Source organism: Ruditapes philippinarum, unplaced genomic scaffold (genome assembly GCF_026571515.1).
Source record: "Ruditapes philippinarum isolate M1 unplaced genomic scaffold, ASM2657151v2 ctg5982_1_1_1_1, whole genome shotgun sequence".
In the NCBI taxonomy this organism is placed as follows: domain Eukaryota; kingdom Metazoa; phylum Mollusca; class Bivalvia; order Venerida; family Veneridae; genus Ruditapes; species Ruditapes philippinarum.
The window spans coordinates 153,976-173,899 of record NW_026860148.1 but is presented as its reverse complement, the minus strand read 5'-3'; the positions used below and the strand labels follow the sequence as shown (position 1 = coordinate 173,899).

General features: G+C 33.3%; 1 protein-coding gene across 1 annotated transcript; it reads right to left on the bottom strand.

Moving 5' to 3' along the window:
- Nucleotides 1-5,399: 5,399 nt before the first annotated feature.
- Nucleotides 5,400-15,383, bottom strand: LOC132759032 (uncharacterized). Its single transcript, XM_060750756.1, has 4 exons — nucleotides 15,184-15,383; nucleotides 13,263-13,776; nucleotides 12,518-12,691; nucleotides 5,400-11,255 (listed from the first exon to the last, which is right to left on the bottom strand). Exons 2-4 carry the CDS (start codon nucleotides 13,765-13,767, stop codon nucleotides 11,077-11,079), a joined length of 858 nt encoding a protein of 285 aa, XP_060606739.1. The 5' UTR covers nucleotides 13,768-13,776; nucleotides 15,184-15,383; the 3' UTR covers nucleotides 5,400-11,076.
- Between the last annotated feature and the right edge of the window lie 4,541 nt (nucleotides 15,384-19,924).

The window sequence follows — 19,924 nt, the reverse complement described above, 5'->3', positions numbered from 1 at the left end:
GGCTAAGCTTTTTTTGGGAAAAAACCCGCACCGGGAAACCAAAAATTATCAAATTTTTTCTATTGGAGGCAGAAGGGAAAATAATAAAGGGCCCAGTGTTCAACATTGGGCCCTTTAAAGATTTTGCAACAAGTTGTCGTCCTTGGGGAAAAAATAAAGACTCAGACGGGAAGGGCAAATATCTACTGGCGAAGCCAGATCGGGTATGAATGTTGTATCGGAACCGGTGTACGTTAGTGTCACGTGATAGTGGTCATATGAGAAAATTTCTTAAGTTATTTTTCTTGTTATATTATTCCTTCACGAGCTGATTGATTTCAGCGATCTAGTTGGCTCTCCGTGTAGCTAAGATGTAGAAAGTCTTTACTATTTTAGAAAATTAGATTTATGTAAGTAGAAAGTCTTATCGAAATAAGTTATATAGAATTATTACAACCTTTTAGATTTGATAAAATCTTTCAATTCAATGAGAAACGCGATATATAATTTGTTAAAGAGTTTCTATACTTTGTTCAAATGTCTGTCGCCATAAATAAGATCATAAATTGTTATAATGTATTTCTTCTTCTCGTATGCAGAAGGCAACAAATTGTTTTCAAACACAATTATTCCAATATTTATGTTATACTCTTTAGATGATTTTCATGTGACAAATACATATTTTGAAAAAAAAATCACATCTGTCTCATATACGAAAGTGCACAAAGTATAGCTAATAATTTATTGAAGTCAAGGTTAGAATGTGAGAAGACATCTTTATTACCGGAGATGCTACTTTGATTGGTTCTTGTTAATATCAATTCTGTTATAGGCTTATTGTTCACATGTCATTTGTTTTACTAATTTGGAAATTTTGTAAAAGTAATAAAAATAATGGTACTCATCAAAAATCATAAGTTTCCTAATGCCATTATTGAAATAAAAACAACTTCTAATTGCTTTGAGTGATTTGAAAAAAAATATATATTTCAATGAAATATTTCAAAAGAGAAAAAAAGTTTATCAGTAGGCTTTAGAATGTATCAAAAATATATATTTTTTTACATTATGTCAAATTGTTTTGTTGTTACCGATATATTTTCGTTTCATTTTTGATTTTTAATGTTAATAATTTGTGTCCGTGTTTTTGTGGACTTTAAAGGGTAGTCTGATCAGGATCTATGCTGTTCGCTATCATTTTCTCTACTACTTGTTATAGGTTTTATAAGCGAACAGCATGGATCCTAAACAGTCTGCGCCGATGCGCAGGCTGGTCTGGATCCGTGCTGGTCGCAAACGCATTATGTTGGTTTTGTCATGGCGCGGCTCAATTATTATGTTTGTATGTGTTTGTATATCGGTCATTCCTCTATTACACAGCGTCGCTAAACATTGTTGTAAAATATCATGTATTTTTTCATTTCTGTGACGTCACACAATCAGTTATTTATAAGACAGATGACTATTTTACTATTTTGTTTTAAGAAAAATATTTCTTTTCACTATTTCTTTATTATAAGACAAAATTTTCTACTTCGTTATTGCACATTACCTTCACAGTATTAGAATGTTGTATTATAAAGAATTACTTCAAATTGTATATTTTGTCATAACCTGATTTTAACATACTATAAAAACTCTTTTTAAAGGTTGTATATAAGACTGTACATGTTGTATGTTTAAAAGTTCTTGAGTATTTTTATATACGTGCAACTTACACAAGCTTTGTTGATTTGTCATACGGCACTTGTAACTTTAATGATTTTTTATTGACTTGTACATTATAACTTATTCAGATTCGTGGCTAACCAAAGTATGAACGGTTGTAACTCGATAAAGCACACACTCTATATACCCTGTCAAAAATTCTTTGTAACACATTTGTACAACGGCACACCACATGCTTTCTTTTTCTAAAATAACAATAATGTATAAATCTTCGTATGTAATAATTAAATCGTCACGTTCTCAATCGGCGTTATAAACGTTATTATTATCATAAATGAAAGGCAAAATCTGTTGCTAAAAGTGGCGTGACCGTTATCTATAATTCTATTAAATGACATCATCATAGTTTATCAAACTCCATTACTCATGACTTATATTTCTAATAATCGATAATCTTATAATGATAGTTTGACTGATAAAAAATGGCTGCACATGTTATATAAATTCATTTTCATTGTTTTGTATTCAGCCTGTTGGATTGAAACCGGATTACATTGTACTTGTTAATAATAATTCTATTTTTTTAATGACAATTTTATCATTTTATCACCTAAGTTCATGAATGATTGATAAAGTATAAAACAGTTATATATCTAATGATTTCAGATGTATAAAATTTTACATGCATGTGAATTTAATGAAGAACAAGCAAATGTATTAAGCAAATGAAAATGGTTAACACATACAAATTTCTTGTATTCCAAGTGACAGAAAATCTTGACAGGCGAATAGTCCTGATTTAAGAAAAAAATATTGTAAATGACACTTATTCCTGTCCCAGTCTCTAATCAATAATTAATCCCTTGTTCCTTTGTTGTCAACATAAATGAAAATCCGTTCGGTTAGCTCGATAGGTAGAGCGTTGGACTGTGAAACGGGCGACCCGGGTTCTATTCCCGGACGGTGCAGTTCACTTTCGTTGTGATTGATCCACGGTCATTCGCACTGTATCACTGCTCCAATTATCAGTTCTTTGCGAAAGTGAGGGCAACTACTACTGGTAAACGGCTTGACAGCTTACCCAGGAAAGATGCGGTGGCTGAAATTTGTCTGGTAAATTCAATGTGGCTCCCTGTCGTGATCCGGAGAGTAAACTTCCGACACTACCACCAGCCAATCATGAATTAATCATATAATCATGTAGTTATGCAAATAATTATTTTTGGTATGAGTGGGTATAAGAGAGAGAGAGAGAGAGAGTGAATAACTTATGTTTGCCAGTTTATGTATTTATGTTATCATTTTGTTTTAGAAAAAAATATTGGTATTAATATGGTTTTAGAATGCTATATATTTCGATTGTTTTTATATTGTGTAAAAACAACGGTTTTATGGTTTAAGTTAAATTATTTATGTACATGTATCTGTATATTTTTCAATCATCTTTTGTTTGGCCTGAATTTTAAAGAATGGCAGAGTTGTATATTACACGGGTTTATGCTTACCTCATTTTTACAGGTTGATGAGCCAAGTCAAACAAATATGGCCAACATATTTTAAGTACATATTACTTTTTTTTATCAATAAACAGAAACCACTTATAACAACCATTAAAAATCTGAAAAGGACATTTTCCCCAAGAGCAATTAAACACATAGTCATATGTGGTATTATTGTTTGTTTCGAAGGTTGAATAATGAATATTCAACCTTATTTAAAAGAAAGCAATACTAGTAACTCCAATCCTCTCCCTAAACCCACCAAAACAAAGTTAAGAACATATTTGTTTGGCTCGGCTCTGCCAAACCATACCATTAAATGATTCTTGTTGATTCTTGTTAAAAAGACAATGTTGGTTGACATTGAGTTTGTCCTGTTTTCAAAGTTATAATATTAAATGTACACATGGAAAAGTCTTAACTTAAAAGCATATTCATTATATCGATAATGACTCGCTTGAAGAATGAAGACGTTAAAATGACACAAAGCACAAGAATAAAAGCTCCAGGTATTAACTGAACAAACTGTTGATTTTTTATTTATTTTTGTTTTAGTTTGTAACTCATTATTAACAAAATAGCACTGAGTTTTTTTTATTTGTTAGGTATTGTTGACAATAAAGATAAACATAAATCTGTTGTGTTTTATATGTTATAAAACATCATTTTGTGCCAATGGCGTTTGCTGAATACGTTTGGACAGGAAAGAGATACCTTATGTGACATTTCCATTCAACATGTCCGGAAAGTATGCAGAACCTTGTGGAAACCATTTGATGTCACAGAATAAATCGGATGTAGTACACATCTCGAAAAATCGACTTCCATACATATTTAATATCATTCAGTGAATAACTGAATTCAAAATGTATAGGCCAACTTTTGACAGATAATATTTACGGGCATGAAGGGTGACATATCCGAGGTCAAAACTCTCAGTGCTAAAAGGGTGGATGTACCCTCATCAAGCATAGGACATACACACACACGCGCACGAACATGCACGCACACACGCACGCACCCACTTTATTGGAACATTTGTTTAGGAAGCCGCTTTGTTAGCACCATATCTGGTGTTAAAACGAAGTATTGCTAAATATGTAACACAGTCATCATTTACATTCCAACGCCATTGTTACTTTAGGCAATACAATATCAGTATTTATAAAATAAAATGTATACTTGAAAAAAAAAATCATTGCTTTCTCCCCTTTTCAAATTTGAGAGGCATATTTACGGAAGCGTCCTGGTGCCAATTTAACATGTTCTATAAAAAAGATAACTCCTACGTAGGAGATAAAAAAGCCTAATTAGGAGTTTATAACTCCTACGTAGGACTTTATAAGTCCTACATAAGAGATAAAAAAAACTAATTAGGAGTTTAAAACTCCTACGTAGCACTTTTAAACATCTACGTAGGACTTTTTTTAATCCTACTTAGGACTTAGTAACTCCTACGTAGGATTTTATAACTCCTACGTAGGACTTTTTACCTCCTACGTAGGACTTTGTAAGTCCTACGTAGGACTTTATAACTCCTACGTAGGACTTTGTAAGTCCTAAGTAGGACTTTGTAACTCCTACGTAGGAGATAAAAAGCCTAATTAGGAGTTTATAACTCCTACGTAGGACTTTATTACTCCTAGGTAGGACTTTGTAAGTCCTACGTAGGACTTTGTAACTCCTACGTAGGAGATAAAAAGCCTAATTAGGAGTTTATAAACTCCTACGTAGGACTTTAAAACTCCTGATTAGATTTTTATAACGTAGGACTTATAAAGATCTTCGTAAGAGTTATAAACTCCTAATTGGGCTTTTTTAACTCCTACGTAGGAGTTATAAAGTCCTACGTAGGAGTTTGTAAGTCCTACGTAGGACAAATAAAGTCCTACGTAGGACTTACAAAGTCCTACGTAGGAGTTATTAACTCCTAATTAGGCTTTTTTATCACCTACGTAGGAGTTACAAAGTCCTACGTAGGAGTTATCTTTTTTATAGAACATGTTAAATTGGCGCCAGGATGCTTTCGTACATATTAGTGATTTTGTAGCACAACCAACAATGTAAAATAGGTGCGACTGAACACAAAACACATCTTAAAGTATAGTCTCCAAAGTATGACATGTCCTTTAACTTCTTGACTTTGACCTAAGGCAGCTCTGATACAATTATTTTCACTATTAACCAAAATTGCACCCGAATTATAAATGCAATTTCATATATAAAAACAGCACATAACATTCTTAGCATACATTCGTTTTAAATACTTTATTTCACAACTCAAAGAATTGTACGTATAATATAAAATCAATAGCACTACAACACAAATTTATTTCATATATTTGTTTCTATTCTATTTCGAATATTTTTATAAAGCACATATTTTGAGAATTTTTTTTCAATTTCTAACACATACAAAATGCAAATGTGGTAACAGAAACAATATCTTAGTTATTTCAGAACATTACATATAGGAGAGGTGCCCAACTTATTTTTCAAGGAAAGGAAAACTTCTTTTCAACAAAAAACATCAACCAGTTCTTAGCATTGATTGTAGTAAATGTTCAATAGGCCACCGATTGCAGTTATACACCATCCTACAACGCTTTGTCAATAGTAAGTGTTTCCTGGTCAAGTTTGCACCACTCGTCCTTTAGTGCCTTTTTGAGAGGGACAAGCGTTTTTATTTGCCGCTGCAGCAGACGACGTTTAAGCACACCCTAGAAACCAAAGTCCAATTATGTACTCTTCAGGGGTTACAACAGTAATTTGACAGTCTTTGAGAAAAGATAACGTTTTAAGACGTGTGGCTATACGCACTGTCCTGGTGGAATGTTATGGCCTTTGTCCTGCATCCACCCCTCTCGGGAAAGTCTTCTGCCTTGCGCCCTGTAATGTTTTTGTTTGGGGTCCTCCTGGGCTCCTTGCCGCTGAATCTTGTTGTTGGGTCGTGTGGGGTTGCGTTCATTTAACACCGCCTTTCCTTGTTGATCTTGTTCATCATATATTATATTGGGAAACACGCTTTAGCATTTTGTTGATAAAGTACTTAGAGGTCATTTTTTTTCTTTTATCTATTATTCGAATCTCCGTTTTCCCTCAAGAGGAAACACAATCTCATGTCATGAAACCGCTGGCAAAAGCATCTTGTTTGACAAACTTCAGTGTTTCACCAAGATCTTCACCCTTTCTGATATAAAATACCTTCTTTTCGCCCATATCAATCATAGCCTCATCTGAAGTGACAAAGGTTTTCTATTGGATGCATTTCAGTTTAAGATAAAATTTCCAAGATCTGGTGCTGACCTTCTTAATTTGTGCTAAGTTAAGTTGCACTTTTGCAACACTTTGCACTTTTGTTTCCGTAATTTTCGTTTCAGAATTTTATTGATTATGTTTTATTTATAGTGTGTGTGTCCTTGTACACATCCAATTTTAAAATCATTTCTCTTTGAGTTGGAGAGTTCACTTTGGCGATCAAACGGCCAACCTTCCTTATGACGTCAGGTTGTACCGCCATAGGTCATTTTGTTTATTTCCCATACTGAAAAGTGGCACTGCATTATAACCCCGTTTTGTAGCGAATATTCCTTATTGAGCCCAAAGAATGTAATAACCCAAATATTTTGAGTTCCTTTTGAAAATTTCTGTTGCTGAGATTAATCTTCAAAAGTCCTAAATTTATACCCTCCAACTTGTCACTAATTTTATTATGTACCATCTTAACAACCAAGCTAAACTACATTTATGCAAATGGTTACTACACAAAAGCCATAATAAACTTATACATGTGTTTTACAGAACGCATATTTCTTTTGTTCAAAAATAAGTTAGGCACCTCTCGTTCATCCAAAGTTATTTACGAGTAAACATTATTTCAATAATGATATTTTTAATATCATGACCATTTGCTAGAACGGACGGATTAAAAAAAACTCTATGACATAGTATGCATCGATAAGAGGTCTATCTTTTTTTAAGTTGTAAATTATTTTCTTTTTTTTTGCACGAGTTAACAAGGTCACCATTCCAAATATTGAGAGGATATTTCATTGATTTGAATTATCCTTAACAGCGGTGACATTTTGACAATTCTTTCAAACGAAAATCTTGCTTATCTGTTACTCGAGTGAGTTTAAAAATAAGACCTAACTTAAGCACCTTTAACGCTTATTTATAAAGGTGATAAACATAAAAAATGATTTGCTTTTATATACATAATAATAACGAAATAAATGGGAAATAGATATTATTTTTTATAACGAGATAAATGTCCTTTCAATATATAAATATACATGTACAAGATAAAGCACATAAACATTATTATATATTTCAAAATAGAAAAACGTAGATTTATATATGTTGCCAAGAATTTATATGTTTAAAAGTTTATATAAAAACAACAACAATAATACCAAATAAAACAAGAGGGCCATGATGGCCCTGAGGTCGCTCACCTGTATATAGGCCCCCCAACCAACACCCCCCCCAACGTTGCAGGGCCAATTTAACCCAGGGGCTTTTATTTGAACAAACTTGGTAGACACCCATAAGAAAATGTTTCATGCTAAACATCTAAGCTCTAGCTCATTGGGCTTTTTAAAAGAAGACTTTTTTTAAAGTTTTTACTATACACATATAGTTAAAAACAATGACACTCCTGGGGCTGGGCCAGTTTTGACCCCAGGGCTTTTATTTGAACAAACTTTGTAGACACTTACTAGAAGATGTTTCATGCTTAATATCTAAACTCTAGCTATTTGGGTTTTTTCAAAGAAAATTTTAAGTTTTTGCTATACACATATAAAGAAAATCAATGACCCCCGGGGCGGGGCCAATTTTGACCCCAGGTCTTTTATTTGAACAAACTTTGTAGACACTCACTAAAAGATGTTTCATGCTTAATATCTTAACTCTAGCTATTTGGGTTTTTTCAAAGAAGATTTTTTAAGTATTTGCTATACACATATAAGGAAAATCAATGACCCCCGGGGCGGTGCCAATTTTGACCCCAGGGCTTTTATTTGAACAACTTGGTAGACACCTATTAGAACATGTTTGATGCTCAATATCTTAGCCATAGCTCTATGAGTTCTTTAAAAGAAGATTTTTAAGTTTTTACTATATGCAAATAGGGAAAATCAATGACCCCCCGGGGCGGGGCCAATTTTGACCCCAGGGCTTTTATTTGAACAAACTTGGTAGACACTTATTAGAACATGTTTCATGCTAAATATCTTAGCTCTAACTCTTTTGGTTCTTTAACAGAAGATTTTTTAAGTTTTTACTATATGCATATAGGGAAAATCAATGACCCCCTGGGGCGGGGCCAATTTTGACCCCAGGGCTTTTATTTGAACAAACTTGGTAGACACCCATTAGAAAATGTTTGATGCTCAATATCTTAGCCATACTCTTTGAGTTCTTTAAAAGAAATTTTTTTAAGTTTTTACTATATGCATATAGGGAAAATCAATGACCCCCCCGGCCGGGGCCAATTTTGACCCCAGGGCTTTTATTTGAACAAACTTGGTAGACACCCATTAGAACATGTTTCATGCTAAATATCTTAGCTCTAGCTCTTTGGGTTCTTTAAAAGAAGATTTTTTTTAAGTTTTTACTATATGCATATAGGGAAAATTAATGACCCCCGGGGCGGGGCCAATTTTGACCCCAGGGCTTTTATTTGAAAAAACTTGGTAGACACCTATTAGAACATGTTTGATGCTCAATATCTTAGCCATAGCTCTTTGAGTTCTTTAAAAGAAGATTTTTTAAGTTTTTACTATATGCATATAGGGAAAATCAATGACCCCCCGGGGCGGGGCCAATTTTGACCCCAGTGCTTTTATTTGAACAAACTTGGTAGACACCCATTAGAACATGTTTCATGCTAAATATCTTAGCTCCAGCTCTTTGGGTTCTTTCAAAGAAATTTTTTTAAGTTTTTACTATATGCATATAGGGAAATTCAATGACCCCCCGGGCGGGGCCAATTTTGACCCCAGAGCTTTTATTTGAACAAACTTGGTAATAACTCACTAGAAGACGTTTCATGCCAAATATCTAAGCTCTATCTCTTATGTTTTTTTTAAAAGAAGATATTTAAAGTTTTTTCTTTCGGTTGCCATGGCAACCAGAGTTCTGCATGGAATTAAATTCTTTGAACAATTTTTAAAGGTGACCACCAAAGGAACATTCCTGTGAAGTTTGGATGACATTGGCTCAGTGGTTTATGAGGAGATGTCATTTAAAGTAAAAGTTTACGGACGGACGACGGACGGACGGACGGACGGACGACGGACGGACGCCGGACGAAAAGCGATCACAAAAGCTCACCCTGTCACTTTGTGACAGGTGAGCTAAAAATATAAATCACGAAATATAAAATTGACATACAATGCAATACACTATCAATGAAATAAAGAGAAACGTTCTAAATATACAATTTACGAAAGAAGCTTCAATACAAACTTAACTAGAAACCTGCATGAAATACAAATAGTACACTAAAGAAGAGAAAAAGAGATCAATTTAATTTCTTCTACATCTTGGACTTAAATATTTCAACAACAAAAAACAAATCTAACAACGTTAAAACAACATTAAAAGAATTAACGGGAAAATTATACATGAAAATAAATGTTTTAGAAATAGTAATATATTGTTCGTCCACGACAAGATTGCATCGTAAATATAAAATAAAAGAAACTAAAAAGACACGTATAAAACCAAATTCCATGATATGTAGCTAAGTATTTGTTAGTGTTCACCTGTGTTGTTCTACAGAAATTAGAAACTTCGACGGGAGCGATAGCGGCAGGAGAACGTTTCTAATTTCTGTAGTACAGCTACGGATGAATACTAGTTTAAACATATTTTATTGCATTAAATACATGTTTACAAACATATCATACAAATAATGATTATATATCAAAATGCAAATGGGTGGGGCAACAAGCTCTTGCAACATATTAGATTAAGCCCTTCCCTGAAAATAATATTACAGAAGAAAATACTTTAAGGCAACAATGATTACTTTTAACATGCATATAAACTTTAAAATATGTATGAATATGATGAATACTAACACACTTAATGTCAAGTATTTATTTGGCTTCATTAATACTCACTTTATTACGTCACTACCTGTCTATATTTACGAACGCAGTTATATAAAGCACTATGATACAGTATCGACTTTTGTTCTTCTATGAATATTAACAAACAGAATTTTTAAGAAATACAGTGTTAGAAGTGGATGACAAATAAAGCTGGACACTAATTAACTATATCTCTCTCTTCATGTGTTATGATATTACTAACATTTTGTGTAGATCAATGATCTAATCCATCTTCTATATTCTATACAGTCACAACTATAGTAAATAGATGTCAGATAATACTTTATACCACGTGACAATTCTTATCAAAGGGATACAAATATTGCTGTCAGGCAATTAAAAAAGATGGACCGAAATAAAATGTCTGGCAAAAATTGAAATTACTTTAAAAGAATATAACTGTTTGAGAACATACATACCGTTTTTCATAATATAATCTCATTATATATCTCACTTTTCCATTGATTAACTCATGACTAAAATGATTTGGGTTCAAAATAATTCTCAGCAGGTTACATATTGATCTTACTCTATTTTAAAATATATTCATTTTATTCGTAATTATCGTTTCTGTATTTTTTTTGAATGGCAAACATAAAAAGCTATTGGCAATTTACATATTCGCTTTCTTTTGAGTCAATGTAAAAATAAACACTTAGAAGTTTAAGGAATACTAGCTATATTAGTTACTATAGAATCGACCAGGATAACTTTTTCTTCTAGTTGATCACTGTGAAAAGAAGTCTTACTAAAAAGTATCTTTGTTACAATAGATCTTAAATGAAGTTTATTGAACTGGATGATAACTAGGTACCAAAATTACTACAACAGAGAACTTGTACAAGCTCCGTCACGAAAACCACGCCCAGGAAACACCCTCCAAATGCGGCAAACAACAGTCCGAATGCTGTGCCAAGTTCCACAGTAGGTCCAAATTCACCAAGAACCCCAACAAATATGAACACGCCAATGAAAATAAGAACGACTGTAAATAGAAATGTAAGTGTTAAGCAAACTATAAATTAAATCTATAAATACAATTTGAACACTGTGAATATGATAATAAATAAATGTGGAAAGTTGGTGACATGATCATTTCAACAATTCAAGTATTTGTGCATGACATTGTACGTGAATATCCAATTTCCTTGCCAACAGATAATAATCTGATCAGTTCTAGGGAGTCACTAAGTACAAAAAAAAAACAACATTCCTCTGCAATTGCATGGAAAGTGCAAAACGGTTGCAAAGTACAAAATAGTCTGCAGTAAGTATTCCTTAACAGAGCGCAGGAATACGAACGCCTAACGTCATTGCCTTATTGCAAAAAGCGACAAGAATATAGCACGGAACGCGTCTGGAAAAATTATTACCAGGAGATCACAGCTAACATAATTCACACCAAAGGACTAACCGATTAACTGCATTCCTGCGTGATTACATTGGCTTTCATTGATTTTGATTCTGTCGGTTTTTACTTTAATGGATTATAAGATTATATGTTCATACTACAAGGTGTAAGAATGAGGATATATAATGTAAATACTAAGTGCCCTTATCAAAGGTGCAACACAATCACTCGTTCAAAACTACAATTTTCATTGTAGCTACATAGTAGCTTGGATAACGTCTCGGTCATCTGTATGACTGTCCTACAGCGGCAAAACTTGTCCGGTCTCATCCTCAAGTTGCAATTTCACCCGAAATTTACACGGATGGTCAGTACCAAGTATTTTGTGCATATCATTGACAATACCCAATTTTATGATTTTTGTCAGAGTTATGGCCCTTTAATGATTTTTAATTTACAAATTTATCCAGAATATTTCTTTTCTACATTTTATGAAATTTGAATGATGATCGATGATTGATGGGTACCTCGAGTACTTGCGCATATTTAAACTTTTTTTCCGGTTGAATGAATATTGGCTGACTTATGGGATATAATTAAAAAGGCGCTTTTTTGCCTATTATTGATGAGTAATTCGTATATTCTCATCATTACAGAAAACATTCAAACATCGATACAGTTGATTTACATATCCATCACCTCTAAATACAATTGCTAAATTGGCCATCATTGGCTCTTATAATATATAAAACATTACTTTTCTCCACATGCATTCTGAATTTCTGGAAGCAATATTAATTTAGGATCAAAACATAAAAACATGTTTTTCTTTATCTTCTACTGAATAATTGTGTTAAATATATATTTAATTAATTATACATGCAAAGTATACCCACTGGCTAGAATTGTCAAAAGTATCAGAAAGATCCACATCCATTTGCTAGGACCATTACTTGTGCCCTTTACAACCTTTTTTCTAAGGTCATACCATGCATAGAGCAATGCGAACGATATCAGTAAAGCCATTGTGTACAGTGCTTGAATCTGAACAAACTTGGAAAAGCCAAAAACTGAAACAAAATATCAAATATCATAGAATATTAATTTGTGCTAAGATTCATAAGAAAAATAAAACTAATAAATCTAGTAATTTAAACGTTAAATATATAAATTTAAATATTTTTACTAGTAACTAGGTTACTGTCAGGTTTAATTATATACTCATCAATGAAATATTGAGAAATATTGATGAAATAAAATGCGTATTTTATTTTCCGTATTTTCACTGTAAAACTGTATTTTCATTGCAGTGAAACACATTTTCGTATTTTCACTGGTGTCTTGCCGGACAACTTTCTTCTAAATTCAGGAAATAAACAAAACTAAAGGGGAAATCTTTCAAATTGTACTGTCAGTAATGTAGTAAAAGGAAAAATGTATATTCAAGTTTTTTTCTATTAATACAGGATTCATTTTCATCTTATAATGTGAAAATTATCATATTCCATGAAACATTTATTTTTTATAGAACTCAATGAAAATAAATCCTGTGTTTAAAGAAAAAACTTGAATATCCTCTATATTCCTGATCCTCTATATTTCCTTCTGAAATAAACCAAATTATATAATATTTCCACTCACTGAGTGCTACTCCATGAAACATGAATTTGTCACCACCCTCATTTTTAAGCTCAGCTATTTCTAGCTTTTCGTAACTGGTAACTTCGTCTGCGTAGATGCCACTTATAGATCTGTACGTCATAGTCTCGCATTCAATGTTGGTTCCATCATGCGGGTAACACTGGATGACATACCAAAGTGCATAATCCTGGTATACATCTTGTATGTGTATAGTCCTCCCAGACCAACTGCTTGGTATATATTTTAATTTATGCTCAGCTGTTACTGTCAACCAACCAGGGGCGACAAATCCAACTAGCAACAGAAGGACACCTATAAAGTTACACCAAAATAATATATTAACTTTTTGAACTTCACCCTGTTGAACCGTCGGGGTGAACTTCACAACATTTTCTGTCGGTGATTCTTGATTTTCGTTAGTTACCATCTCGTGAGTTTCTTCGGAATTTTGCTCTGCTGGTAAAGGTGGATACACGAATTTATCGGCAGTCCCTTTGTCCTCCATTTTTCAATTCTGAAAACGAAGAATTAATCCATTTAACAAAAAAAAAAAAAAAAAAAATTAAAAAAATAGCTACTCTTTCATGTACGGTACTAGAAATAGATACAATAAATAAATAAATAAACCTAAACGATTTTCATCTTCGAGTTTAACAAGTTACTGCAATAATTAGGTTATTACATTACAAGAGTTATTGCGTGCAGTCAGTTCTGCTACATAAGCCCAAGGCATTTTTTTCACCGACTATGAACTTGTCGTATTACGGAAAGAGAACTCACAGATGTTTTACATTTTAATAGTGCCTGTACAAGTCAAGTACCAAATTCGAACTCCCCACTAGACTGGGCGTTGAGACTACTATTTAAAATGACAGCTTGTAATAATGACAACTTATTATGCATATACATGCACGCGTTTAGAGTTACATGTAGAACTCTCATTAATCATTTTTGACATAGTATTACCACCCAGTCCAGTTTGCATGTATATCGTAATGTAATATATATATATATCAATGTAATATTTTACAGTTCACATTATGAAATAAACACATGCACTTATACTAAAATCTTTGTTGTCATTCTTTTGAATTATATAAAATGTATGACTAAGTAACTTAAAATACAATATGCAACAAACTACAATTATAATAAATGCGATAAGTTTTAGATTGCTGTTAGGTTTGCATGTAATAAACCAGTTTATAATCATGTAATGATAACCCACAGTTTTATAATTTTACCCTTAAGTGAACAAACATTATGCGCCCGATTACTAGAAAATATAATACAATTAACAAAATTTGACCATTCTAACCGTACATCGCCTGTCCTCAGCCAATCAAAATGGAGAACTAAATACCACATGATAACAAAATGGACGACAAAAGACCTCAAAAGGGGCGCCTACGGGACATGCCTTCTGCCATTTTTTGTCGGGTTACCTTTAAATACTTTTTTCGTGTTCGAAGCTCGAAACGATTGTGTAGGCTCCTACGAGGTAAACAACATAAGTATAGCTTCCTTTTAAAGAAAAAACTGCTCTATTTTTCAGGAAGGATTCTATTTCACAAAAAATATAAATATTTTTCGAATACCCGGCTGAACGGCGATTGCATTTTTGAAAATGCGAATACTTGTACACGTATAGCTATATATACAATAAGTAATAAATGCTTATGGTATAATACGTTAAGAAATTATGACTAAACAGCAATCCGACAAAAATTCATACCTACTGAGGCGGTATATAGGAAATTATTTCAATTAGAATGACTAGACAGTTTAATGTTATATTCAATAATGAGTTTGCTTGAATCAGCGCCAAACGTACTTACATATTACATGTTTATGCCAGAGCGTGAGTCACTTGCTTTCTAAATAGCTCTATGATGCCCGTTTTAACTGCAAAAAATCTTACCTGTATAGCCCAGTCTTTTACATGTATTTATTTCTTATGGAAGTGAAAACAAAAACAGCAACAGCTACTAATAACCTGCACTATTTTCGCTACGAATGCAATTTAAAACAAGTAGGTCGACACTAATTATCCATTACAAATGGCGTGTACTGAGCTACGAATTGTAATCCAGTCTTGAAAGTGAGCGGATAAAACCAATACAGACTGAGCAGCGTTACTGCAGTAGATCATAAGCAGCGTATTTTCCATCGAAGAGAATTCACTGGCAATTTACTTAAAATTTAGTGTCGCACGAAATAATGAAAATGTGGTGCCCTATTAATTACATAAATTGATGTCCTGGCGCTAGCAGGAATATGTATATGATGTTGTTATATAGTATCAAAGTTTAATCATTCAAGATTAAACTCTTTCATTTTACATGAATGACACATGTCTTAATATCAGTTGTACTGCGTATCAATACGCATGCTCAGTCTGAGAGCTATATTTAGAACACTATATAAGAAGCTGCTCGAGCCTGCTGCATCCTTTTCGTTCTGGAACTCCACGAGAAAGGTAGCTGCTGATCATATTTTAAAGTTTTTGTTAAAGTCTTAATCTAGGTTTTTAATTTTGGATGTAAATTGTAAAATTCTAATTAAATTTTTTAAACCTTAACTATTGAAGTGCTCTTTATATTTAAATCTTTATAAATCTTGCTTTTGATTGAATTTTAAATAAACGAAAATAGAAAATAACCACGTGGCCCTATTTATCCGAAAGGGACAATGCAGTAACAATTATTCCAAATTATAAATAGTTAAAAAATAAGAAACGTTAACCATTGAATTTCTCTTTATATGTATATTTTTGTAAATCTTGTTTTTGATTGAATTTTAAATAAACGTAAAAAGAAAATAACCATGTGGGTCTATGTATCCGAAATGCAGTATTGTTATATAACTATCTATCCTAATTTATCCTATTAACCAAATGCAGTTATAACTATTCCAAAATTATCAATAGTAGGTCTATAAACATTTATAAACATGGCAAGGTTTTTAGGTTGTTTATAATAAGACATTTTGTTGTTTTTCTTGATCAAAATGCCCAAACGACGTGCGGACGAAACTGAGAGACTGGCGACTGCTGTAAATGAGAAAAGACGATAGCACGGAGGACAACTGGCTCGAATCCGAATCAACGTCAAGAAGTTGTTCAAACTGATGACTTTCCCCCCAACTTCAGGTAAAGTAAACTTTCAATCTAACATTATTTTGTCTACCCAAGTTTCTCACTCTATTAAAGAGACAATACGGTGTAATAGTTATATAGAACTATACAACATCATCTTCCTAAAATTAAACCAGATTCTGCAAGAAAAAAAAAAAAAAAAAACATTTTGAAAATGGAGAGCTGATCCTATATCTTTTCATATATTCCATACTTTAATTATCGCTGTACATATTCTAAAGCATCCTATTTGCTACAATATATGGTAAACATACGACAGGCAGCAACCAGGTATATTGGTTGAGCCGCGCCTACGACTCGAGCTTTAGACTGACAAAATGATGATGTTAGCCATGAAACCAGTTCAATCGGTTGGTCTTTCGATTACCCCCCTCCCCCCAATTCTCGAAAAGTATTTTCTTGTAATAATAAGGGCTTTTGCGTCTATACAAGTTCTTTTGCACATAAGTGTATAAAATAGTAAGCAGATACGACACTCAATATGCTTTTTCGATATTTAATAGAAGGCCTAATCGTTTTCAGTCCCAGCAACTCACCCACTGTTCCTGTAACAAGGTTGTTCTCCTCGACCAGAATATTTAAGGGGCCAGGTTCAACGTCAATTAATATAAGTTGACAGGTTACAATAAAAACGATGCTTGTTTTTTTTTTAATCATTGGTTTAAGTTCAATCATACTGATCCAAGAGCACCAATCCAGCAGTTTTAAATAACAATTATATGAGGACAAACATTTGGCTTGATTGTCGGACCATACATAAGTCACGGGTGCCCAATTTGTTATTTCCATAGTAACAGTTTAAATTAATTTATCGAACCAGTCTATTAGCATGTCAAATATGCACAATTCGACGGAGCATGTATTATCATTGGTTCAACGTATAGGAAAATATGTCTGTTGCAAAACTGATAAAAACATCAGCTTTTAACTTGTGTCCTCTTAAATAAAATGGCCAGGTGACTAAAATCTGACTTACCTGGTACATTGTATTACCTGGTTTAAAAAAAAAAAAAATGTTACCTCAGGGTTCTGCCTACCCCTGTCTCATTTTGAAAAAAAATGTTTCTTTCTTAGATTGCCTTGTTTAAAAAATGATTTCTTATGACAAACGTTAGTTTTTGAATCCTGTTTAGATATTTAACGTATTCAAACACGTTTGTTTAGACCTTGGGGTATCTCGATCTGCGCAAATCTATTAAAAACTATCAATTACTCGGTGGTTGAAATAAATGCGGAGAATCAGACCATTCATGTACCCGCATAAAAGCCATAGACGAGCTTTTGCGGCTCATATCTTCAAAAATATATATCTTTGAAGGAAATTCAGTCTATAGCATGATTACTTTAATTTTATCACAAAGGCTATCCCTTCTGGCAGAGCTTTTTTGCGAAGATTTAATGATGTTATGTCTAAGCTTAAAAAATATTTTTATTTTATGCATGTAAAGGGAAATGCGCGAATGCGCCATGACCTGGCTGTTATTTCTTACTGAATCTAATGGACTCGCAATGTTACATGGTAAGAATTGGTCAGAGAATACATTTATTGAACCCTACACCGATACATCCGGTAGCAGTTATTTAGGTTATGGCTGCTACTTTTAATGTCAGTAGTGTGCCTTTAAGTGGCCAGCTCACTGGTAGGAGCTTATTTTTAAGGACATCACATATCTTTAACTCGTGCTATTTTTCTAGCACTCCAGATATAGGGCAATGAAATGAAAAACAAAAAGGTTATGTTTCCGTCTGCTAATAAAATATTATTATCAATATAACACTGCCATATCCTCATATTCTCAAACTTTTGAAGTATAATTGGCGTATTACCAGATAGCGAAATATAGCTTTCATGTCCTTGTAAAGACTATAAATAGCTACACATCTGATATAAGTTATGTACGCACGCACGCACACACACACAAAGAAAAATGTTAAGGTTAAACGTATGCTTGAAGGTCTAAGACGAACATGAGGGTCTAATGACACGTCAGCCTGTAACATAACATAAAAAAGTTAATTTCAGCTTTACAAAGTTTCTGTCGCCTTCTGTAGGAATACATGTTATTTGAAGCTGCATTTTCACTCGCGTATATTCATAGAGTTAGTGAATCACTTGACGGAACAAGAGGTCATCAAATTATTTCCTGTCAACAATATCATGGGTTCGAAACATGAAACATTTGAAAACTGACCAAAGAGGTCATGGGGCTTCTCTCAATATTTAAAATACTTTATTTCACAACTCAAAGAACTGTACGTCAGCAAACTTTGTCTGTAGCATTCTTGGGTAGTATTTTATCAAGTTTGCTCATATTAATTTGATTGGCCCCTTTTAGGGGTCTCTAGGGCTGAAATAAAAAAAAAACTTTTAAACATCTTTTTCTACAGAACTAATGGATTGATGATCACCAAACTTTGTAGCATTCTTGGGTAGTATTTTATCAAGTTTGCTCATATTGATTTGATTAGCCCCTTTTAGTGGCCACTAAAGCTAAAAATAGAAATACCTTTAAACATCTTCTATTTCTACAAATTGATGGATGATCACCAAACTTTGTCTGTAGTATTCTTAGGTACTCTTTTATCAAGTTTGCTCATATTAATTAGCTGTACGTATAATATTTAACCAATAGAACTACAACACAGTTTTTTTCATATATTTGTTTCTATTCTATTTCGAACATTTTTATAAAGTACATATCTTGAGAAAGTTTTCAATTTCAACACATACAAAAATGCAAATGTGGTTACAGAAACAATATCTAAGTCATTTCAGAACATTACATATAGGAGAGGTGCCCAACTTATTTTTCAAGAAAATGAAAACTTCTTTTCAACAACAAAAAAAGCATCAACCAGTTCTTAGCATTGATTGTAGTAAATGTTCCGTATGCGACCCATGGCAATTATACACCATCCTACAACGTTTTGTAAATAGTTAGTGTTTCCTGATAAAGTTTGCACCACTCGTCCTTTAGTGCTCTTTTGAGACAGGCAAGCGTTTTTACTTGCCGCTTCTGCAGACGACGTTTAAGCACACCCCAGAAACCAAAGTCCATCGGTCCACTCTTCAGGGTAAATAAAGTTAATTTGACAGTCTTTGCGATAAGAAAGCGTTCTTTAGATGTGTGGCTAGACGCACTGGCCTGGTGGAATATCATGGCTTTTGCCCTGCTCCCACCACTCTCAGAAAAGTCTTCTGCCTTGCGCCCTGTAATGTTTTTGTTTGGGGTCCTCCTGGTCTCCTTGCCGCTGGTTCTTGTTGTTGGGTCGTGAGGGGTTGCGTTCTTTGAACACCACCTTTCCTTGTTGATCTTGTATATCATATATTATATTGGGAAAAGGGCTTTAGCATTTTGTTGATGAAGTACTTACAGTTCACTTTGTATATTTATCGATGATTCGATTCTACGATTTCCCTCTAGACGTAATACTAGCCCATGTCATGAAGCCGCTGGCAAAAGCATCTTATTTTACAAACTTCAGTGTTTCGCCAAGATCTTCC